This window comes from Pseudonaja textilis, chromosome 15 (assembly GCF_049901715.1).
Source record: "Pseudonaja textilis isolate UNSWEBS1 chromosome 15, rPseTex1.2, whole genome shotgun sequence".
Lineage (NCBI taxonomy): Eukaryota > Metazoa > Chordata > Lepidosauria > Squamata > Elapidae > Pseudonaja > Pseudonaja textilis.
Window position 1 is genome coordinate 11,746,682 of NC_142004.1, and position 24,197 is coordinate 11,770,878.

A 24,197-nucleotide genomic window follows, 5' to 3' on the forward strand; every position below is an offset into this window, starting at 1 on the left:
GTGGGGGTGTCAGTTTTAGGACAGCTGTGAATTTTTGCAAAGGATTCTGGGAACCGGAGTTATAGGAAAGCTACAGGTGTCAATTCACAAGGCATTCCTGACCTGCTCTCCAGTTGACGTAGGCAAAGGGGATTGGGAATTGAACCTCACAGCTGCATCGTGAACTTGCATTTCAGTCAAAACAAAGCACATTCCAGCCAGCAACTTCAAGGTCATTTCCAAGGAGACCCACCGTGGCCGGAGGGACTTCTACAACCCGCAAAATTGCTTCGTTGGGGAAGGTGACTGATGACACATCTTGGGGAGAGGGGGAAACAGGGTCAGAGCTAAAGTGCAGATTAAGTGAGGTCAGAGTTGGCTTCATTTGGTCTGTGCCGACATGAAGCTCCTAATAAATGACTGGATATCTTTTGAAGCTTGGCCTGAGGCTCATGATTTAAATAGGGCATCGTCGGAACCCTGACAAAAGGAGCTTTCTGCCTTTTATCTATGAGGAACAACAGCTCCCGAGAGAATTTGTTGTATCACTTTCTTGAAAGCAGAGATGAAGGCATTGCATAACCTTCCAATGCTGGTCATCTGAATTGGACATTTTTTAAATTGTATTTTAGCATGTTGTAAGCTGATGGGACACGGGAAGATTCAGCCGGAAACAAACCTGATAGGTAAATAAAGTCTTACTTTGTTCATATGGGGATATTTTCACCCTCCTTTTTTTTTAAAAAAATACCCTCCATTGGTCAGGAGGCTGAGACGCTCTTGTGCTCCTCCTACAAGGGAGTAACAGCCGGGTTCTGTTCCGCAACCAGAGGTCGGGTGGGGAAGCCCCTTGAAGCTTCCGGATTGGGTGTCCCGACTTACCCGGATGATCCGGTCCGAACGGTGCCGCCTGCGGATGCGGTTCAGCCCTTCCACGAAGCGAATGAAGCCGTCCAAGAGCTGCCACTCCTCTTCGTCGGAGCGAGCCTTGCCGCCATAGATATCACAGTGGGCTTCGCCTTCCATGATGCGCTTGGTGGTGCTGATGCAGGCCGGCAAGAGCAGGAAACGCGTCCGCCAGAATTTGAGCGACTCAATCAGGCTGTGTGGAGAGAAAGCGGCAGCCGAGGAGGCAGAGATCAAGCCAGTGTTTCCTCCATGGGGCTTTCACAAGCTGTCATCAGACACTGACTTTCCCCTCCTCTCTCTCTGTCTCTCTCTCTGTGTCTCTGTCTCTCTCCCCTCTCCCTTCCTCTGTCTGTCTGTCTGTCTGTCTTTCTCTCTTACAAATACATCCCTGCAACCTTCAGTTTAACCATTAAAAGCTGGAAGAAAGGGAGGAACGGACTTTCTTGCAGACATTTCATTACCCAAACTAATTAACACCATCAGTGCTAGCACTAGCTCTGACCACTAGCACTAACTAGCTAGCATCCCTAGCACTGATGATGTTATCTAGTTTGGGTAATGAAACGTCTGCAAGAAAACACCCAAGTTCAGAGAGCGACCAGGACGCCTCATTTCAACCCAATATTCTCTTTTATTGGTACCCTTATTGCCATCCCTTGCACTGCACGGGTTCTTCCCTGATTTGGAGATGGCACTTCCCCGTGTCAGAATCCGGGGGATCGATCCTTGAAACAGAGCCCTTTTCCCTCTAGCTGAGCGTACGGGACCCTTTGAATTTGGGTTCATGGAGAATGCACATTGCTGATGCAGCTGTGATTATTATGAATTCCAAATTCTCTGTGAAACGCAAGAAAGATAAGCAAAAAACGTATTTCTCCCTAACATTCTGTAATAGACCGTATGGATGACCTTGGGGGATGAGGGGAAAAGAAGCTGCCCACGAAGCAACCAGGCAAGAGAGCCAGGAGCCTCAGTGGCTTCACAAACAGAGGAAGAAACTTAAAAAAGGACTTGCGTGAAGGGATCAAGTTGTTAGAAGTGGCTTGTACCTTCAGAGTTGCACGTTTCAGTCAACGAGCCTTACAATAAACCAGAATTAGCTCACCTAGGCTGGCCGTCCTGCCTTTGGGACTCCTCACAAGGGCATCCTTTTAAAGGACCAGGTGCTCACTTAGCACCTATTTATAAAGAGTTGGGAGGACCAAGGCCCTCAGCTTACCTGAAATCTTCCGAACCAGCCGAACAGATGTACTGATCCAGATAATTCCACTTATATTCCTCTAACCTCTCGTGGGAGAACTGCACCCAGCAAGAGACAAACTCTGAGTTTGAGTGGGAAGGACACAGACTGTAAGTGTAGTTGATCTGGGCAGATTCATACGGGTACCTAAAAGGAACAAAAATATCCAAGCAAGCCTTTTCAAGTCAGATGGCACGGGGGAAGGTCTTTTCTTTGAACATGACAGGGGTTGATGAATGACTCTCGCCTCCTCCTGGCCTTCCTACTCTCAGGCACAAGGCAGTGAAACCTGATGACCCTAGGAACGGCCTGCTGATTTCCCTGGGGAATATAAAGCCGCCGAGTGAGCGTGGCTGCCGGATGTGTAGCCTGTGTTAGGGCGAAGCAAAGGGCTTTGACAGGCTTTCAGGATTCTTTTCCAATGCTCTAAAGCAGGAGTCTCCAACTTGAGACTTGTGGACTTCAATTCCCAGAATTCCTCAGTCAGCCATCCCTAAGTCCACAAGCCTTCAAATGGCCAAGAATGGAGGCCCCGCCCTAAGAGACCCTGCAAGACTTCCAGTGACCCCCATGTCCTGCTCCCAGAGTGGACACAGGAGCGGACACTCACTTGGGCAGGTACCGGGTGACCGTGATGATTTTGTCCTTCAGGGTCACTTTATGGAAGGTCCGGCCCATGCTCAGCCAGTACTGGTCATCCTCCTCGGGTCGATTGCGTGACACAAGACCTGGGCGGAGATGAAAAGACGAATTAGACGTGCAGATAATTTCCCCAGGAAATGTAAGCAGAGAAGGCATGGAAATCAGCCATCACATGGTTTCCCTGCGTTGCTTTGCAGCAGCCTGATTCTATCCAGAAAGATTTCCCCTCAAGGCAGAGACAGAGCGATGGAGCAAGTATGAGGAGCCAATGGGACACCCAGGGAAGAGAAAAGCTTACACTTTACTCGCGCACACCCTTTTACACATCTCACACGCTCTCCCAGCTTACACAAAGAGCTTCTCTTTTTTTTCCTATTCCTTTCTTATTTCTCCTGGACTGGCTGGTTTTCATCAACCTAGACATGGACAATTGCTATAACTTGGGAAGGGTCTCTCTATTCCTGAGTAGTTCGTGGTCAGGAAAATCTTATCCGCCGTTCTTTGATCTTCACCTGCCATCCCAGGGTGCTTTTTGCTCTCGAGCAGCTGTGAGCTCAGATGGCTGGATCTCATCCGACCAGGCACATCATACCCTTCACCAGGTCCACTGCGTATCACGCTCGCTCAGACAGGCCAACGGCTGGTTACCTTCCGCCTCTCCCTGGTCCAGGTGCCCTTGGCTGCCCCCACGCCCCAACATGGGGACTCACCTCTGCTGTAGAGGGGGCTGCTGCTAAGGGGAGGCTGGACCGCTGCTGGCTTCTGGGGCTTGCTCTGCACAATGAGTTGGTAGCCCTGCATGAGGCGCTGGCAGATGAATTCCTCAAAGACCTGCTGGGCGGTCATCAGCAGGCCTTCCTCGTCCCTCCTGGGGAAGAAAGCGGCGTGTGTGTGTGTGTGTGTCATCATAGGCAGGCAATACAACCCAGGGGACCCCCCCCCATCCATTACGCCCTCTTCCCCAGAGGAGGCCAGGAATAAGGGGCGCTGGGACCCCCAGAATCAGGCCCCAACAGTTTCAGCCCCAGGCCCTGCACTGCCCCCATCACCTCGGGGGAACCAAAAAGGGGGAAGAGATCCCAGAGGAGCCTCTACGGGTAGTCCTTGAATTATGATCGGTCACGGTGGGGATTTTGGCAGGAATTTGTCCTGATTTCTGGCAAAAAAAATGACTATTGCAGAAAATTGGGTTCATTTCACGACTGCGGTGTTTGCATAATGACCACTGTCAAAATATCCTAAAATGGTGCTGTGTCTCGACTTACAACCATCCTGACATAGATTCTCCTATGTCAATGGTTCTTTGGATGATGCCAGGCTGCTGTGAGCTTTATTCTTTATATTATGTATTTATCTATGTTATTTCTCACCCAGAGTCAGAAACGTGAGGCGGGTGGATCTATAATCGAATGAATGAAAGAATCAAAGCTCCAGCTGCCGCCTCTGTTCCTCCTTCCGGGTGTCCTTAAGGCGGGCTGGTGCCACTCTTGGGGGTGCCCCTTGCTCTGGCATGGCTCCCTGGATGGCTGGAGGGTGCTACCCTCCACCCTTTCACTCGGCTCAAGTGCTCCCTCCTCCCCATGATTGGGTGCGCTGGCAAATCAGCTGGCCCTAAGATTGCTCCCCTTCTCCCCAGAAATATTGTCGAGTGGGAAGAACCTACTCAAGGGAAGTCATTTGGTACTCCAGACTGTTTTGTCAAGTGCCCCACGCGATGAGTGTGTGGCACCCCAAGAAGCAGCCCAAGGCCTGATCGCCCATAAGCCCAGCCAAGGGAGGAGGAGAAGGAAGAGGACGCCACAAGCGTCCGTCCGGGCCTGGGCACTGCAGAGGTGCCCTTGCTGGAATTGAAAGCTCCAAATTCAGAAACGCGAAAGCTACAACCGGGGAGGTCCCGGACAAGGGCAGGGTGAGGATAGGTTTAGGCAAGGGAGGGAGACTGGCCGGACAGGACTGAAATGAGCCCCTTGCCTGAATGAAGGCCCCAGGGAGCTCGGTCGGTGGCATGCAGCTTTTCTGAATGGCTGCGTCAAAAGACAGGCCCAGCCCGGCTCCTCTCTGTGGCTCATTCGGCCTGAGGGGGAGAAAAAGAGCCATCGCTTTCCTCGCAAGGACAAGCTGACCAGTGGCCCCTGGGGTCAGGCCAGAGCAGAGAGGACAACCCGAGGCGTTCCTCCTCCTAGCCAACGCTCGGTGGGGGCTCAGGCAACAGCCAGGCAGACGCACCTCTCCAGGTCCGCTTCAGGGAGGAGATCGTAGCAGCCCTCGGTGTAGTCGTTCCGCAGGCTCTGGCGGTCCGGGAAGTAATCCGTGGTCAGAGGAAGACAGGCTGGAGTGGTGAGAGACTTCCAGTCCACCCCAACAGTACAACAGAAGCCTGGCACTATGGGGGGAGCAGACAGCGTCAGAACTGTCTCGTGTTGTGTACGGAGGGTGAGGAGGAGGAGGAGGAGGAAGAGGAGAGACCAGGAGCCAGGAATGGTGGGAGGTGCCACAGAAGCCAGTGGAGAGAAACAGACACACAAGGGGTGAGAGACATGAAATCCAGAGGGGAGAGGGGGGGGGGGGGGGGGGGGGGGGGGGGGGGGAAGAAAGACAGAGTCGGTTAAACAGTGCAGTGAGCCCATGCCAGCTCATTCCCATCATGCAACTGGAAAGTTAATACGCTCCCCTCTTGCCCGCTGATTTGGAGTCCAAGCCAAACCAGCCGCTGCAGAATTAACGTCACTCTCAAGCACAACGGGGCGCACAAAAACACAGAGCAGCCCCAGGATTCGAAGCCCAATCCAGCGAATTAAATCAGGACTTCCTCTTGCGTCGGTGCAAGAGGAACCGGGGGCGGCGGCGGGGGGAGAGCCTGTGTTGGCAGACCAGGCACGTCAGTATGGCAGCCACAGCAGAGAGAGACAAGGGGGGTTGGGGGCATTCCCAGGGCTCAAAAAGAAACACAAAAGGCAAGGGGAAAAACCGAGGACAAGGAAAAGCGGAAACCGGAGAAGGAAATCCAGGGGAAAGCGGTTTGGCTGGACCTGCCCTAAACGCCCCCAAAGGAGACCCCCTCTCCGAATGGGACCCGGCCACCTGCCGCCCCTCAGCTCTTCCTAGGTACACGGCACAGAGGGCACCCGACCCCCTCCCCCCCTGCGCAACTCTCGGGGCAGAAGGAACCCCAGGGGCCTTCGGCTGAGGGGATCTGTCCCCGGGACCTTTCGGGATTCCTTGGAAGTCACCCGACCAGCACTAGAACCTGAGATTTTTCATACCTCCGTTGGGCGAAGAGCCCCCCCTGTCAAACACTCCTGCGTAAACTGGGACGGGGTGGCCTTAAAGGGAGAGCAACGAAAAAGGCCCAAGGGATCGGACTCTGAAAAAAGGATCTTCTTGGCAGAGGCGGGAAGGTGCCCTAGAGAGGATAGGGGGGCACGGAGGGGGGCAGGAAGGATGGTGGGGAACTTTCCAGAAGCCTCTGGCCTGGAAGCGCTCCTCCTGCTCCGCTTCAGGGAAGAGAGACGGAAACGGGGGCCTCGGTGACACCCCAGTGCTGATCCACCAAGACTCCAAAGCTCAGCTCCAGAGTCTAATACTTCATTTCATTCCTAGCACTTCTCATTCGTTTCAATCCAGGTTGTTGGGATGCAGATATATTGAACGCACGCATGCACACAAACACATTTCGATACCAATTTAAAGCATCCTTCTTTGGTTTCAAGAAGGACCTTGGCGGGAATATGCCTCCCCAAACCAGCCACTTCCAGCTTGTTCGTCGTCTCCTCCCAGCTGGTCATTCCTGGGGTGCCCAGAGACGACTCGGTGACCCTGAGATCCCGCACAGCCCTGCCTGAGATTGGATGCTCCTCTTCCCTTCTTCCGGAAGAGGAGGGAAAGGCAATCTACTTTCTGGTTTGTAGGGCTGTCCCAGAGTCTGACAGCCCAGGGGGGGTGAAAAAGCATCCAAGCTCACCTCCACCCCAAGGCAAAGGCTGCTTAGGGGTCATTTGGATCGCTGACCTAAGGTGGCCCATCTAGGATGCTTCCCAGGGCAGTTTCCCCGGGGAAGATTCTTGAAGGAATCACTCACATGGGACCCACAAGCCCGTCGTTGTAATTCTGCACATCGCTAAGCCAAATCAACGTTCGAAATCTGTTTTGGCTGCCTCAGAGCAGAAACATCTGGAGGAAGCTTTCCCTCCGGGCCATGATGCACAAAGCGGCTTAAAAACGGGCTTTCCCGTTTGCACCATTTCTTTAAAGTAAGAATTTGCGTTCTGTGCCTTATTGCTGCCTAACTGACTCTCAGCTTCTTTGGGAGCTTTGAGGCAAAGGCTGTTAACCCTTTGAAGAGAGAGATCCAGCACCGGCGGTCCCTTTGCTCTTTATCTCCTGCTGGGTGTTCCTTCCTGAGTCCAGAAGATCTGCTTGAATCAGAAGGTTTCTTAGCGGCTCTCTCCATCCTGACGGCAGCAATGTTGACAAAAACCACAAGCCCAAAACCTAAAGAACCCATCCGGCACAGGCTTGCTCCTTTGCTTTCGTTTTTTTTTATCTGTTATGATCTCAGAAGGCAGCATTTCTGAGGATGGATACATGGCGCATGGGTACATTTCCAGCAGCCGAAACTGGGACCGCCAAACCCCAAATTGGCCCTACCAGACAGAGGGGGAGACAGCCAGTCTGCCTCCTGGGGCATCTGGGAAGGAGTTCCGTGCGAGAGACCTCGACGGGTCAAAGCTCCCAAACTCACTCGGCGCTATGCACGCTAACCTTCTCTGCCCCACCCGCCCCCCTGTGCTTACTTGGATCTGGTGAGCCATCCAGCAGGTCCTTGTTGGGTGGGTGGGCATTCATTCCTGCCTTTGCTGAAAAGGAAGGGGATACAGAGAGCTTTCAAGGAACTGCATCAGATTCTGAAGGACCACACACAAGTCGAACAAATAATATGACACGCAGAAAATCCATCCCTTGATTTGCGCCTCAGCCCTGACCTGCTTTTAAAATCTACAAGCTACAGCTTGGGTTTATTATTATTTTTATGCTGTAAAGTTCTGTGAGGATTCTAATCAACAAGGGGGGTTACACGCTTCTTAGCCACCAACCCAAAGGAGGTTTCTCTTGCTCCAGTCGCTCTTTGAAGGGAGGGAGCCCCCATCCCAGGAACACCACCTCCCACACGGACAAAGGCAACAGAGAAGGAACTTGGCTGCGACAGGAGAACAGACAACTATCTTGTTCCGGGTTGCATTAGCAAAGGGATAGAATCAAGCTCACGTGAAGTACTAGTACCGTTTCATAAAGCCTTAGTAAGACTTCACTTAGAATACTGCATCCAGTTTTAGTCACCACATTATAAAAATGTTGAGACTTTGGAAAGAGCAAGAAAGATTAGGAGCCTGAAGGCTAAAACATATGAAGAAAGGTTGTAGGGATTGGGTATGTTTAGTCTAGTGAAAAGAAGGGCTAGGGACGACGTGATAGCAGTGTTCCAGTATTTGAGGAGCTGCCCCAAAGAAGGGCGGGTGGGGTGTTCAACCCATTTTCCAAAGCACCTGAAGACAAGACAAGAAGCAACGGACGGGGGCTAACCAAGGACATAAGCAACCCAGAACGGAGGAGAAATTTCCTAACGGTGAGAATAATTAACTATGGAAGGGCTGGCCTTGGACTAGATGACCTCTAGTGCCCTTTCCAACTCTTCTTGTTCTGTTCAAGTTGCCAAAACTCCAGCAGCCATTCAGTTTTGAGCGCCCATGAAATCCTAGCAGCAGGAAAATGGCTAAAACGGTTCGTGGGATCAGCTCTTCCTGGCTACCTTAAGGCATCCAAAGCCAGGTGGGTTTTGTGGACGAGAGTCAGGCCAGCTGGAGAAGCAACCTCCGCCTCAGCCCGGAATCTTTGGCTTGTTTACCTGGACCTTGGCTGCCCGCCAGCTGGTTTGGATAATCCTTCATGTCCCTGAAGCTCAGGCAGGAAGTGCTGTCCTCCGACTGCCTAGAGAGGCCATGCCTGGAGGGAAGGAAAAAGAGACCCACCTGGGACTAGGGTGCCTCTGCTTGGGGCCAGACCCCCAACTCCATCCCCCTCCCTAAGGGACCTCAGCCAAAGCAAGAGCCGCGGGAGCTCAGCAAGCGCCTTGCCAGTCAACCGAAGGAGAGGAGGCAACGTGAGCCACCTGCCTTGTGCTTTTAAAACGGATGTGAAACATCCTTTCCAGCCAGGATCTATTCAGTTGCCACCATGAAGGTTCTCCAGGCCGAGAAAAAAAAAATCAAAAGGCAATTTAAAAAAATAACCTCATTGGGCACACGTAAGAAAAATGAGAAATGGAAGTAGCAGGCTAAAATGGAAATCAAATGACAGGAACAGGTGTTTTTGTGGGTTCCTTGGTGTTCTCTGAGCTTGTTTTCTTCCAGAGGTGTTTCGTGACCCAGCTAGATAACGTCACCGGTGCAAGGATGAAGGCACTGATGTTATTACCTAGTTGGGTAATGCAACATTTCTCAGCAAATAGCCAAGCTCAGAGAGTACAAAGGACCCCACGGTTCAACTCCAAGCTATAAACATCCTATCCGCCTAAAAGGTTTCTGAGCAATTTCTCCTGAGTGGGAGGAGGGTCATGTTACGGCAGGGCGCCCACTGAGTTCCCCTTACCTGCCAGCCGCCTCGTGATAAGCAAGTTCCAACAGCTCCGCTGAGGAGTGAGTCCAGTCCCGCTGCCCACTGCCCTGCATTTCGGCCATGTTCTGACGGGTCAGGTGGTGGATCTGGATGGCTTCTCCAGAAGGACCTGTCCAATCGTAAGATTTATTGTTTCATTAATCTCCCTAATCAAAGCTGACGGAAATACTCTTTGGGTTATTATCTCTCCCTTCCTCTCTCTCTCTCTCTCTCTCTCCGCATGCATCATTCCAGTGCATAGGTTCCATTTCTAAAAGGGGGAATAGAGGCTCAGGCAGCTACAGGCTGGTAAGCCAGTTGTTATACGCAGAGAAAAACCAGGAGAGATTACTGAGCAGTGGAGCGTGAAGATACGCACTGCTAGCCCAAAACTGACATGAGTGCATGACATTTCCCCCCCATGTGCTGGGATGGGGTGCAGAAGAGGGTTGAAATAAGGGGCTGCATGTGGAAGCTTGTCTTTGCTACCAAGTTTTTAATGTTTATGGCAGGGGTGGGCAAACTACGGCCCGCGGGCCACATCCGGCCCGTTGGTCTTTTTAATCCGGCCCGCCGAAGATTGGTACAGAATTAAGGTTTGATGTGAATGATTGAATGATTGCATTCATTTGATTTTGACTTGTAATGACAGGTATTTTGACACCAGGTGGCGGCCCGTCTGTCAAATTTTAAAAGTCAATGAGGCCCCCGAGCCAAAAAGTTTGCCCACCCCTGGTTTATGGCTTCGTGTTTCAAGTGGCATCATGCTTCTTCTTTACTCTGCATTGGTTGGCCACACCGAAAGCCTTCTGGACTGACAGGTGGTGACTATATACACCAAGCACCGAGAGCTTCTGTACCAGAGAGCAATTCCTTGTGTGTCTAATCGCACTGGGCCAAGTAAAGTATTCAATTCGATTCAAGCAGACATCTGCTCCCTGGGAAAAAGTTTATAACAGAACTACAAAAAAATAATGAAGTGCAGAGGCATCACACTTCCGCATTGCTAGAGGCCTGTTTCCACAGCTGTGCGTCTGTAGACATTAGATGTAAAAACAAGCTGAATGAAGACAAAAAATAATGCCTCTAGATTGTGATTATCGAGAAGACCAAGGAGCAGAAGAGCAAACGATTCAACAGCAGATGAAACAAAATCAAGTTGCTCACTGGAAGCACCGCTAATAAAGTTAAAGACTGGATAGTTTGGAAACCCAATGCAAGTTGGCAAGAATCAGAGCTTGAGGACTGGAAAACCTCAAGGCAATAAAAGAGGCAAACAAAAGGTAAAACGGCTAGATACCGCCCCTAGTGAGGGACGCATGAGCTCACAGAACCCAAACAAGGTGGCGACTTGGACAAGCCCGATGAAATGGTGCCCACTGGAGAATTGGACTGAACGACTTTGTCAAAAGCATCTTACATTCAAAATAGCAACTTTCCATATGACGTAGCTGTCAAGTAGGCCTCTGGACAGTGACTTCCACGTTCAGTAAGACGGGAGTCAGTCAAGGGTTTTACATAATACTTTTGAATAAGATTCAGAAACTGAGAGTACCGTCCTCAGCCAGGCTCAGCCTTAGCCAGAGAGCCTGCTGTGGCTAATTTAACAAAAACAAAATAAAAGCCCAGTTTTATTCCAAGATTGCTCACACTGTTCTATGTAAACCACAATATACCCGTGTTTCCCTGAAAATAAGACCCTATCTTATATATTTTTTTGCCACCCAAAAGGTACCAGGTCTTATTTTGGGGGGAAGTCGTCCACTGTCTTCACTGACTTGTGTGTGTTGCTCCCAGCCTCCTTTTCGCTGTCAGAGGCCTTTGAAAACTTCTTCTGTGGCTGGCAAGGCCAGCGAGGCTTTCCTGAAGGCCTCTGAAGCCGATAACAGAGCTCCGCATGATCTGGAGTTCTATTATTGGCTGCAGAGGCCTTCAGGGAAGCCTTGCCAACTGCAGAAGAGAAAGGTCGCCAAGGCAGGTGTGATGACCCAAAGGGGCGTGGCACAAAGGCAACACAGTCAGATAATCAGATAAACCCTTTATTAGCTCCAACTTTGCCCCCAGCGTCCAGGTTACCTTCTGGCTGGAGAAAAACTCTTCCAGGAACAGCCTTTTGACTGCAGAGAATTCAGCCCAAAACAGGGTAAACGCAAACTGTAACTTAAAGTCCAAACAAGCCAAACTGAAGTAATTAGTTTGGCAGGGCAGGAGCAAGAATTTCAGACTTGAAAGCACGACAAACACTCACACAGTTGGGAAGATGCCAGAACTGGTACATGCGTATGGACCAGTGCTGGAAACAAAGCGTGGAAATATCTCTAGTCTATCCGTTCCTCTCCGAGTTTGGCGTCCTTCCTGGTGTGTGTTCCGATATCTGTGGACGTCTTCAAGCCCTTATCTTTGTCTGGTTCCCTTAATTGTTTCGCTGTGGTTTGTGTTGTTTTTGCTCTTCATAATTTATAAGCATTTTTAGTTTAAATGGTGTTTCCTCTTTTCCGTAATTGTTTGTGGGGGAGTTTTTTTTGTCTCCAGTCAAGGATATTCGCAGCTTTGTAGCAAGGTGGAGGATAAATAAAAGGGGCTTCATCTGTTTTGGGGACTTTATTTTATATCCCACCCTGGGTCATCAGAAAAGGTTTGATTTGATTGGGGGGGCCGGGAAGCATCTTGGAGAAAACCTATTCATGTGCTTGCTAAGAGCGGACAACAGCTTGATGGCACATAGCCAATCAATCAATCAATCGACTCAAGCTTTCCTGACTGGGCTATGGGTCTCAGAGAGTATGACAACAGAAGCAGCTCTAACCAGAGAACAAAAAGCAAAGCAAACCAAGCTGGTTGCAGAACCCCCATGGTTGGCAGAAGCCCCCTAAAGAAGATGTCGCATATTACACACAACTACGCACACCAATAAAGATCAAGGAGGAGTCCCTTACCCACGGGAAACGTGTGCATCCAGCGCCTCCTGTTGGACGTGAGTTTCATGGGCATCCGGGAAGGGGCGAAAGGGTTGATCAGCGCCCGCTGTGGTGTGTATCCTCCCCCGGCAGAGCGGATGTGCAGCCGGGACTCGGCACTCCCCACGTGAAATCTTCCAGGGGCGCTCGAGTCTCGCTGCTGAGACTCCAACATGTTCTCAAGGTGATCTGTGAGGGGGGAGAAACTCATCTTCAACAAGGAAATTCCAGGAGCTCCCAAAAAGATCCGGCGCTGATTTGAAGCCAGGAGCCCCTTCCAAGGCAGCAAAACAGGAGCCAGTCAGTCTGCGAGGGCTGAAGACCATCCTCTCTAGGGGCATCCTTTTATGCAGCACCGAGGATTTATATTCCTTGCAGACAGCTGGTCATTTGCATCCTTTTCAAGGTCCTTGAAGCACTTGCAGGTTTATCTGGTCCTCAAGGTCACCTGAGGGCAGCTAATGCTTCCTGTAGCCTGCAATTTTCCTTTCCACCGCAGACTACAGGAACCAGGAAAAACTGCAGGTAAGGAACCATTAGCACTACCAAGGTGACCCTGAGGACCAGATAAACCTCCAAGTGCTTCAAGGACCCAGTGGAAGGATGCAAATGACCAGCTCTGCCTGCAAGGAATATAAATCCTTCCATTCCCCACTATTCCGTGAGAGCTGAAGAAGCTTCTTGGATGGGAAGCGAAATGTCCTCAAAAGAAAAAAAAACAAACGTCCAGTTGCCGCCTGAAAAAGCACCTTTGGGACCTTAAAGGTTGACAAAACGCAGAGCCCCAACTCCAGAGAAGTGACCAGCTCCGCTGCCCCGAGCCTTGTGCTGACCTCGGCTGCTGGTGTAGCCCAAAGAGCTGCTGACTTCGTACTGCAGGTGCAGGTGGGGCCGTGGGATCACGAGGATGTCTGAGATTCTCCCCAGAGAGCTGTCATCCGAAGCCTGGCTCCGAACCTCTTCGGGGGGCAGGGGCCGACTCTGCATGGAGGGGCTGGAGGAGGCATCGTAGGAGCTGGAGGTCTTCCAGGGCCGGCTCTCTCTCTCCCGTAGAGGCCTGCTGGGAAACCCACAAGGTGTCAGCCGTTTTTCACGCTGGAGCCATTTTGGGGGGCGTCTTCAGGGCTGCCACAACCAGGCCAGCTGGACCCTGTGGATAGCTGGGGGATGTCTAGCCAAAATAACGTTCTTTCCCGTGGGAGCCGAGGACGTTCTACCAATGTTGGGACAAGCGTGGACCAAAGCCAGCCAAGATGGTGGCTGCAACCTGGTTGGACCACGTGACGGACGTGTGACCGGAAGGGAAGACCTTGGGGGTTTGATTTGGGTGGGGAAAGCCTCCAGTCCTCAGAGTCGGGTTTCCCCCAGATGTGCCAATGTGACATGCCTAATAAACCTACGCTTCGAGGAAGATGCCTGCTTTGGAGCTTTGATTCTGTTGGGGGTGTTACCTGGAACCCTGACACTAGGAGCAGGTCATGCGGGGTGAGGAGGCCTGTACAATGGATCAAGGAGACTGCCGGGTTTTGATGGCATCGCACAGCAAACCGCAACACAGATCCTCTCCAGCTCCCTGACCAAGGTAGGGTGCCGTTTCCAAATTCCCCAGTCCATCCTTTGCTCAAATTATCTCCAACGAGAGACAACCCACCAGCTCTTGGGGATCTCTGTTTCCAACTGAGCTACCATTACTGTCAGGATGTTTCTCCTAGAATTTGGAAGGTTCTCTTCCTCCTTGGTCTCCTGCAGGCGAAGACCAGAGTCTGCCTCCCCTTCATCCTCTGTGGTGTAGAAAAACCCACCCCACCATTTTTCCACCCTGCGCACTGAAAACTGCCTCCCTAGACCCATCCTGCTGATCAGTGTCTGCGCTGCAATTCTGCACGGAACCTGGAGCCCGTAGGCCAAGCGGGACCGGGAGAAGACAGAAGCTGGGACAAGACGCTGCTGTTGGGAAAGTTGTTCAGCAAGAGTGGAGTACAGCAAGTTTCCGTCCTCCACGAAGCCGTCTCCCTCATTGCTGGTCCCCAGATCTCGGACTCTTCCTACCTACCTTACCCAGTATTTTTAATTCTTGTACTCAGAAATCAAGTTTTGCCTCTCTTTTCCCCAGTGGAATCACCTAAGCTTGGCCATAGGCTGGCTTACCTGAAGGTGGTGCAACGCAGGGCCCTGGAGGGGCCGGGCAGGTGGAACACCTGGGCATCGTAGGCGTCGTAGTCCACTTGAATGGGAAGAGCATTCTCCGTCTCCTTAGGAGCTCCCAAGGCTGGAACACAACAAGCAGACCAGCCTGTGACTGGAGGGCCTTCTAAGAGCTGAGTCCCAGCGGGTGGACAAAGCCAACTGAAACCACTTGGTCAGCTTAAACAGGGAGCGTGGGGCTCAACAGAGTGGAGGGGTAGATCGGCAGAGTCAAGTCTCCACCTTCTCCGACTGCCTGACTGGATTCCTTGCCTACAAAGGTCGGGCGCTGCAGAGACAAAACTCATGAGGGGATCCTGGGAAAAAGCCTCAGCAGGACTGAAACTGTGCGGACTCTCCCTTGGGGGTCCCAGGCTGCCATTCTTGGGAGGTCTGGGATGCTTTCTCGCTCCAGGCCAGGCAGTCCAAGGGCCGGCAGTGCCAGGATTAACATAATTTGCATCGATCGTTATCACTTCATTTGGCTGGAAAAGGTGCTCAGTACGAGATGTTGGAACACTCCATGGTGGGGGGCTCAAGGCATGAAGTGGGGATTAAATTGCCATATCCGTGCACTGATCTTTGACATGCCCATTTTCATTTATTTATTTGTAAAGTTTATTGGCTGCCCATCTTCCCTCAGGGTTGGAACAGCCATTGTATGTGGCACAGAGGGCCCAATTTTATTGAGTCTGTTTATGGTTCTTTTAAAAGCCATGAAGACAGAAAATCGCTGGTGCAATAGAAGGGCTGGTTACAAATGGAAATACCGCCCCTGCTTTCTCTTCCATATAGAAAAGAGAAGGAGAGGGGAAACGGGAAAGAGGTAGAAGGAGGGAGAAGGAGGAGGGAAGCAACGTCAGAGGGAAAAGGCTGGGATGAGGAGAAGAGGAAATGGGGAGGGGGCTTCGGAGAGAAAAAGTGAGTGGAAAAAAATCCCTCCCCTCTCAGCACGAACTTGCTAGCTGCACAGTGGAAGCGCTGGACGAAAACCTCTCATTCTCATCTTTTAAAAAGAGCAATGCAACAATGTAGGAGTTACTCACAAGATTCCCTGCTACTTTTGGCTTTTTCACTCTGCGGCTGAAATTTAATACGCAAAAAAAGAAAAAAAAACCTGAAATTAGCCTTTACAAGTTCTAGAGCAGACCTACCCAACGTAGCCCACCAAGCAGCCTTCTGCAGCATTGTCTGAAATAACCCATCTCTTGCCAGCAAAAGTGGCTGCTGCCAAGAAACTGGCCTCAACTGGGTTTTCTGGGCAGTCACTTCTGCCCCCACAGACAGGGTGCTGGGCGCCCCGGACACCACCGGGATGCGGGGACACTGCCAGTTCCAAGGCAGCTGCCAGATCATTAGCTGCCCAACAGCCAAATTGGCACAACCATTATCTGTGGGTCACAGTTATTTTTCACGTATTGATTGGAGCAGTCTCCCCCTCTGCGAGTTGCGCAGGCCTGCTCTGCAGGGTGAATTTTTAATTTCTCCCCCTTCAATCATTGTATTTCTGTGCTTAAAAATAGCTAGTGGCAATTATTCCTGGGGTTGAAATCTGAGCCGGTGCAGCCGCACTGCTATGGCTGCGCTCCACATGTAGGTCACTCCACTCACCTTCCGAGCTGCCAGTTTGATTCTTGGGGTGAAGCTGTTGCACTGAAGTTGACTTTTGGAAGTGTAGAAACTATAACGAGAGGGAAGCAGAAGGGATGGGCCAAAAACACAACAGGCTGGGGAAAATATCTGAAGCAGCCTCATTTCTGGACAGAGGGGAAAAAGCAACCGATCCAAAACAAAAGACGCGTGATCATTTCTGCTTCCTCCCAAATCCACTTTCTGCATCTTAAGCAGAGAAGAAATAAGGCAGCCAGGCAGCCGGAGGTGTTTGTGGGCCTTGGGAAAGTCAGCGGGATAGGCCTGTCCTCCAAAACCAAAGCTGCAATGGGGAGACGGCCCCACGTCAACACCGCCCGCTCCTGCCAGAGCCCAGCCGCAACGGTCCGGATTCCGGAAGCCCACCTGTGGTTGATCCAGTGGGGTATGTTGTAATCGTCTCCCAAGCGAGGATCCCCAGAACTGCAGCGATTGTGTAGCTAAGAAGAGGCGAGAAGGAGGAACCAGGAGTCAGACAGCTGTGAGGTGCTTGGTGGGCAAGGATTTAATCCAACCTGTGGCCCTTGGAAGACTGAATACAATGGTCCCAGTCGTACCAGCTGAGCCTGAGAAGCAATGAAGAAGCTGGCAGTGGCCTGCCCAGGTTTAAAAGAAGCATGCTCCTGGCCCTCAGTGTTAGGCACTCAGAAGCAACGGAAAACAAGCAGGCTTCCGCCAGCGAGGAAGACGGAGGTGTAAGCGCTGAGGACTCCTCAAGTCTTTCTCTGGAGCTCCTCTTCCTGTCTCCTGCCTTTCCCTTCCCTCCGATACCGAACCTCCCCCAAATACCACCAGCCTTCAGGTGGAGGCGCAGGGTGACCAACAAGGCCATCAACCCAGAGGACTTTTGAGTTCCTGTCCTTTCCCTCCTTAATCAATTTATTCAATAAGAAAGAAGAAAACCCAAGGAAAAAAAAGCTTGAAGCTAGGCTGGTAACGTCTGCAACCCCATGCTGCTTGCACGAATGCCAAGGATGGTAGAAATACAACCGTACGGGCACGTTTTAAAAATTGCACCCAGAAGCTTTACTCTGGCAGAGGAACGAAAGTAGCTGGCCCTTTGCCTTGGGTGTGTGTGTGTGTGTGTGTGTGTGTGTGTGTGTGTGAAAGCTGAAGGAGACAGACGGGCCGAGTCAGGAGGCCTTACCTTGAAGAGCGGCACTGCGTGGAGGGGCTGCTCCCCCATGCACACCAGATCCACCCCAATCCCTGCAAAGAGATGCAACCGAAAGAAGGATAGGAGAAGGAAAAGAAGAGAAACTTTGCCAGCTAAAGTACTCAAGGACTGCATCCAAGTGGCACAGTTTAAAAATGCTTTTGTTTGTGGGCAAACCTTTGAATCACATCAAAACCCCGAGACCTCTGGAAAATCGTTGGACCTTGGGGTCAAGAGGAACCAGCACCCACATTATGGCCTTGGGGGTGAAAACACTCTCTTCTTTTGAAGAGATCTTTCAGAGCGTGCATGAAAAATCTCTGTTAGGAAGAGGGAAGGGAATGTGTAGCTTCACAATTCCTCACTCACAATGAAAAAAACCCATTTTATACAATGCTCATGTCTTTGACTGATGTCTCGTAAACAAACAAACAAACAACGGCCCTTATTTCACTTTATTTTACTGATGGTAAGATCTGACTTTCCAAAAGACCCAATTCTTTCCCCTGACTTACAGAGAGGATGGAAATAGGCTACTAAGGAATCAACAAGTCAGCAACGATGAATTACGGATGTGCAGGTTGAGAAAAGCCCTTCACGCGCTCTGTGCCTGCCAGCACCTCCTTAAGAGAAGCCGAATAGCCTTTTCCTTGGGCTGCAGAAGAGCCATCAGAGAAGGACTGTCCACCTGGGACTTCTAGAGGCCCAAAGAGAGAGCCCACGCCTACTCTGAAGCACCCTGTCGCATCCCGTCGCAACTTCTTTCATCAAAGATGTACTTCCCGGGATCCCATATCGAGCCAGAGGCAGTTTCCCCGAAGGAGGTGCCCTTCAGGGGGGGCCTTTGCCCCACGTTTTCTCCACTCTGGCTTCTGACTTGAAGGGTTGCACATCCCTACCACAAAATGCCCCAACCTAGGAGGTGGCCTATTCAGCCTTTGCCTGCCATCGTGCCTTCAGATGCGATCTTCCCAGAGCCACACGATTCAGGAGGTGGGGGGGGGGTGTCTTTGGTCTTATTCGGCTTCAAAGCTTTTGTTTGGATTTCCCATGAGGCGCATAGCCCAGAACTCACTAAGAAAAGAGGCAAATGGGCAAAGGGCAGCTCCACACTCTGGGTTGTGAATGAAGACAAGCGTTCAGATAGAGCTCTTCTCGTGCCAAATGAAAGACAAGGGCCCTTGCACATTGAGGCTACCCTGAAGGTTAAAGATTAAATTGAGATTCCATTAAATTAGATTAGATCAGAGAGATTAAAGTAACTCTGCTGCTACGAGTACAAGCCTGTCCGGAAGCTGATGGCATCTGACTCTCTCAAAGCCCTTTAGGAAGAACCAAGAAGAGTGCCAGGTTCACTTATGGGAATGCTTTGATCCCCAAATCTTGGGAAAAATCATGGAAGTTGACCCGGTTGTTTCAAAGCAGTTGATGATGGTGATGGTCAGAACGACAAAACCAAAGTCAACCAACTCTGAGGGAACACACCTTCTGGCTCTCCCCATACCTGTGCGTTTGCATGGAGAGGAATGTGGGGAGAAGGGAACCCATAACCCCAATCCCCAGCACTAAGGCAAAAACTATAACCAATTGGATTTTATCCAATTGTTAACAGCAACAGCCACAACACTTAGACGTATATACCACTTCATAGTGCTTTCCAACCTTCTCTAAGCGGTTTACAGAGTCAGCCTCCTGCCCCCAACAATCTGGGTGCTCCTTTTACCCACCTGGGAAGGATGGAAGGCTGAGCCAACCTAAGTCAAAATGATAACATTATTTTACCATTGTCTATCATCCGTTGCTTGGTCAAGATCATGAGAAGCCGGTCCACTTCAAAGACACCCACCCCTGGCGTGATGACCACAGACATCTGCCCTGTCCGGTCGAAATTTCGGTTGATATAATGTTTGTCAAACACTAAAAAGGAACAAACAAGAACAAAAATTAAAAGGGCACCCAGACCTTTACAAAGGGCATCCCTTCCCCATAACAAAGGCAGTCACTTAAAGCAGTGGTCCCCAACCTTTTCCGCTTGGCAGCCCCGGGGAGGGGAGAGGGGAAGGTCCTGTGTGAGTGGCAGGTGTGTGCACGAGCGCAAGCACCCGACACGTGTGCAAGTAGAGCTGCATGAGTGCGCACGCTCACCTGCCGCTTCTGTGGCCCAGTTCCAAACAGGCCATGGCCTGGGGGGCGCCTGATTAAAAAAAAACAAGCCCTGATGCCATCTCCCAACAGTCCTCCAGGCCTTACCAAGAGGAAGAATCACGGTGTTCACCTTTGCTGCGATTTAGAACTTCTAAGTTATCAGTCAATTTGTTTGAAAAGCTACTGGGAACTGGAGAGACACTTTGTCCAATGCTCCTTAATAAGACAAGCAAATTTGCCCATGCTTTTTGTGGAAATAACGTATGTACAAGTGAAACTCAAGAAATTAGAATATTGTGCAAAAGTTCATTTATCTATTCAGTAATGCAACTTAACAGGTGAACCTAATATATGAGATAGACTCATTACATGCAAAGCAAGATAGTTCAAGCCATGACTTGTCATAACTGTGATGATGATGGCTTACAGCTCATGAAAACTCCAAATCCACAATCTCAGAAAATTAGAATATTACATGCAATCAATAAAACAAGGATTGTACATAGAACAATATCGGACCTCTGAAAAGTATAAGCATGCATATCTACTCAGTACTTGGTCTGGGCCCCTATTGCAGCAATTACTGCCTCAATGCAGCATGGCATGGAAGCTATCAGCCTGTGGCACTGTTGAAGTGTTATGGAAGACCAGGATGCTTCAATAGCGGCCTTCAGTTCTTCTGCATTGTTCGGTCTCATGTCTCTCATCTTTCTCTTGGCAATGCCCCATAGATTTTCTATGGGGTTCAGGTCAGGCGAGTTTGCTGGCCAATCAAGCACAGGAATCCCACGGTCATTGAACCAGGTTTTGGTGCTTTTGGCAGTCTGGGCAGGTGCCAAGTCCTGCTGGAAAATGAAGTCAGCATCCCCATAAAGCTCGTCTGCAGAAGGAAGCATGAAGTGCTCCAAAATCTCCTGGTAAACGGCTGCATTGACCCTGGACTTAATGAAGCACAGTGGACCAACACCAGCAGATGACATGGCTCCCCAAATCAACACAGACTGTGGAAACTTCACACTGGACTTCAAGCATCTTGCAGTGTGTGCCTCTCCATTCTTCCTCCAGACTCTGGGTCCTTGGTTTCCAAATGAGATGCAAAAGTTGCTCTCATCAGAAAAGAGGACTTTGGACCACTGAGCAACAGACCAGGTCTATTTTTCTTTAGCCCATGTAAGACACTTTTGACATTGTGTGTTGTTCAGGAGCGTCTTGACAAGAGGAATACGACATTTGAAGCCCATGTCCAGGATCCGTCTGTGTGTGGTGGCTCTTGATGCACTGACTGCAGCCTCAGTCCACTCCTTGTGAAAGTCCCCAACACTTTTGAATGCCCTTTTCCTGACAATCCTCTCCAGGCTGCGGTCATCCCTGCTGCTTGTGCACCTTTTTCTTCCACACTTTTCCCTTCTACATAACTTTCTATTAATGTGCTTTGATACAGCACTTTGGGAACATCCAACTTCTTTTGCAACTACCTTTTGAGGCTTTCCCTCCTTATGGAGGGTGTCAATGATGGTTTTCTGTACAACTGTCAGGTCAGCAGTCTTTCCCATGATTGTGATTCCTACTGAACCAGACTGAGAGACCATTTAAAGGCTCAGGAATCCTTTGCAGGTGTTATGGCTTAATTAGCTGATTAGAGTGGGACACTTTTGAGCCTAGAATATTGAACCTTTTCACAATATTCTAATTTTCTGAAATTGTGGATTTGGGGTTTTCATGAGCTGTAAGCCATAATCTTCTCAAGTATGACAAATCATGGCTTGAACTATCTTGCTTTGCCTGTAATGAGTCTATCTCATATATTAGTTTCACCTTTTAAGTTGCATTACTGAAATAAATGAACTTTTGCACGATATTCTAATTTTTTGAGTTTCACCTGTATTTGCCTGTTACACCTAAGAAAGTATAGAACCAAAGAGACTCCAGTTTTGTTTATAATGTGACCTTCTAGAAAGATAACTGAACACTTATATAAGCATATCATGTTTTATAACTTATTATTCTGTAAAGTTAAAAGTATTATGTCCTTGGCTGGGGTGGGGGTTTATATTTTAGCTTGAGATTTCATGTCAGAAAGACTGGGTTGTCCTGACATTAACAGAACTGGTTAATGATCCACTGTGTTCAGAACGTAACAGGAAGATGCCATGAGAACGAGGGTGGTTTCCAAAGAAAAGGAAACAGGTGGCATGCCATGGGTGTGGCATAGGGAATTACATAGTTGGATAGACTGTGAACCCAGGAAAGGGGCAGACACTGTATATATTCCCCAGCCTTCCTGGGGAAAGATGTCTTCTGCTATTAACAGAATTCCCTTTTGCAAAAGCTTAATAATAAAGCTCTTGTTTACTGTCTCCAGTTGTGTTTTGTGATTTTTCTCACAGCCCACATGCCTTGGCCTGACTTGGTCATGTTTGCCTGCAAAAGACAAATTCAGGATGCCTCATTTTCAGCTCAGGGGGACAATAGGGCAACACTACTGGCCTGGCCACATCGGAGGAACATCAGAAAACCCCGCAGAATTTTTGGCCAACAGTTCGGGATTTCCTTTGAAGAAAAACCAACATGGAATTCCCCAAAAGAAGAAATACTGAGTGTCACTGAGGCGTCTATCCTGCCCCATCTCTTCTTTATTTTGGTCTGGTGGTGAAGGCACCAGGATAGAAAGCAGGAGACTGTGAGTTCGAGTCCTTCCTTAGCCATGAAAACCGGTTGGGTGTCTTGGGGCCACTCCCTCTCTCTCAGCCCACCCCACCTCGCAGGGTTGTTGTTGTGGAGAAAATAGGAGGGGGAAGGCGTGCTGAATTTGTTCACTGCCTTGAGTTACTTGTAAGAATAATAAGGGCAGGATACAAATAAATAAATAAGGCAATGGGGCCCTTCCTGGTTCAAGAACATACCACGGCAAGACAGGAATTTCCCAAACTCACCATTGAACGAGAGGTTTATGGCCTCCAGATAATTTCCTTGAGCAGAGGTGGAGTTGTATCCTGGTGGGAAATTCTCTAATTGTTCGCCATCCAGAACAGCAGGAGGAAGAAACAACAAAGGAGATAAAACCAGTATTCTTTATTATTATTTTGCTCGTTGCTTTAAGTTTTAACCATGATGCATGCAAACAATAGAAGCACAAAAGCGAGCATGGACCAGTCCCACCGAGGTTGAGAAGCCCGGAGAAAATGGTCTGTGTGGACCTTGTGGCAAGGGAGATCTTGGGCAAGGCCCTTCATGGGGGGGCACCCCACAGGCCAGAGGAGCCTTCGCAAGGCCCGGGCTCCAGCAAAGAGGCACCTGACCAGGGAGGAGATAACGCCCTTCGCACCTTCCCCACAGCTCCTTCCTTCCCTGGACTTGCCAGGTCAACCACACAAGCCTGCAGCTTGTTAGCCAGAGAAGCTCTGGTTTGCTTGCTCCTGGGGCGCACGGACATGACTGCTGCGTAACTCTGCGTCGGCCAACTCCCCAGCAGCAGCAGCAGCAGCAGAAGCCAGAGTGGAATCAAACCCGAAGGCAGCATTAGTAGTCCTTGACCTGTAACTGCAATTGGGACCAGGATTTCCATCGCTGAGGAAGGGAGTTGGTAAGGGAGCCTTGCTCAATTACAACCTTTTTTGCCCTGGCTGTTACGTGAATCATCTGGTTGTTAGAACAAATCCGGCTCCCCCGCCCACGGCCTTTGCCTGACAGAACCTGGCTGGGAAAATGGCAAATAGCCATCACGACCAGGGGATATGGCAACGGTCATAAATACATTCCAGTGGCCAAGCGGCCAAATTCTGATCACGGTGTTGTGGCCCGGCAGCAGCCAGCGGAGCTGATGGCAGACTCGGACAGTGAGGAGGTTGGGGAGGAACATGGGCCAGTCCTGGAGTCTGGGGAAGGCTCTGATGTCGGAGGCAGAGATGGGGCCAGGGACAATTATCAGCTGCCTTCAGAGATCAGTGGGGCAGAAGAACAGCTGGAGCCTGTTTCCAGTGTGCGCATGCGCAGAGTGGCCAGAAGAAGGGAACAGCTAAGGAACAAGGGCCGAATTGGGAGTAAAGCCATAGGTGGACAGTAAATGGCCCCTCCCATAGGGAATAAAAGAGGAGCGAAAGGGGAGTGGGGTTTGCAGGAGACAATTAGTTCAACTCATTAGGGTGAAGATATGTTCCGGACTCCTTGCTAAATAATTTCTGCTACAGCGTGGTGTTTGGGAGATATCGGCCTGGCAACTCTCCAAGCCTGATCAAGGTCTGTAGTTGTGAAATCTCTTGAAAGACTGTTGGCCGGGACTTTGCTGGAGAGGAATTCACTTTAACCTAAATAAAAGGGGTTTTATTAGGACGAGGAGTCGGCTTCCTGATCTTGGGAACAAGCCTAGGTCAGAACAGAGGGGGATGTTGCAATGTTTGTAAGTCCAATGATCCACCATAGATCCCTTTTTGCAGTGCTATCGTAACTTCAAACTAAATGAATGGTTATAAGTCGAGGACTTCAAACTAAATGAATGGTTATAAGTCGAGGACTTCCTGTGCCGCCCATCACACCTCACCTGCCTTCTCCAGGCGCACCAGAACCGCGTACTGGATGAAGAGCTTCTTAATAGTCACAAGCAGAGAAGTCCACTCCTCTCGCCGTTCATTCTGAACCACAACCCTGCAAAGAGCATCGTGAGTGAGCCGCCCAGAACGAGCACAAA

General features: G+C 50.2%; 1 protein-coding gene across 14 annotated transcripts in view; it reads right to left on the minus strand.

The window, feature by feature from the left end:
• The window catches only part of DEPDC5 (DEP domain containing 5, GATOR1 subcomplex subunit), a 54,298-nt gene that overhangs the window by 17,311 nt on the left and 12,790 nt on the right, over positions 1–24,197 (minus strand). For 5 of the 14 annotated variants that reach the window (XM_026717102.2, XM_087913542.1, XM_087913543.1 and 2 more), the window contains exons 13-30: positions 24,051–24,154; positions 22,447–22,521; positions 19,151–19,285; positions 17,360–17,421; positions 16,579–16,652; positions 16,174–16,243; positions 15,609–15,645; positions 14,527–14,647; positions 13,212–13,438; positions 12,358–12,567; positions 9,416–9,551; positions 8,673–8,770; positions 7,564–7,626; positions 4,997–5,180; positions 3,481–3,638; positions 2,739–2,856; positions 2,108–2,275; positions 862–1,081 (exon numbers count right to left, since the gene is read on the minus strand). In XM_026717102.2, the coding sequence (XP_026572887.2) occupies positions 862–1,081; positions 2,108–2,275; positions 2,739–2,856; positions 3,481–3,638; positions 4,997–5,180; positions 7,564–7,626; positions 8,673–8,770; positions 9,416–9,551; positions 12,358–12,567; positions 13,212–13,438; positions 14,527–14,647; positions 15,609–15,645; positions 16,174–16,243; positions 16,579–16,652; positions 17,360–17,421; positions 19,151–19,285; positions 22,447–22,521; positions 24,051–24,154 (2,260 nt within the window). The remainder of the gene's footprint in view (positions 1–861; positions 1,082–2,107; positions 2,276–2,738; positions 2,857–3,480; positions 3,639–4,996; positions 5,181–7,563; positions 7,627–8,672; positions 8,771–9,415; positions 9,552–12,357; positions 12,568–13,211; positions 13,439–14,526; positions 14,648–15,608; positions 15,646–16,173; positions 16,244–16,578; positions 16,653–17,359; positions 17,422–19,150; positions 19,286–22,446; positions 22,522–24,050; positions 24,155–24,197) is intronic. The other 9 variants (XM_087913552.1, XM_087913548.1, XM_087913553.1 and 6 more) reach the window with 3 other exon arrangements.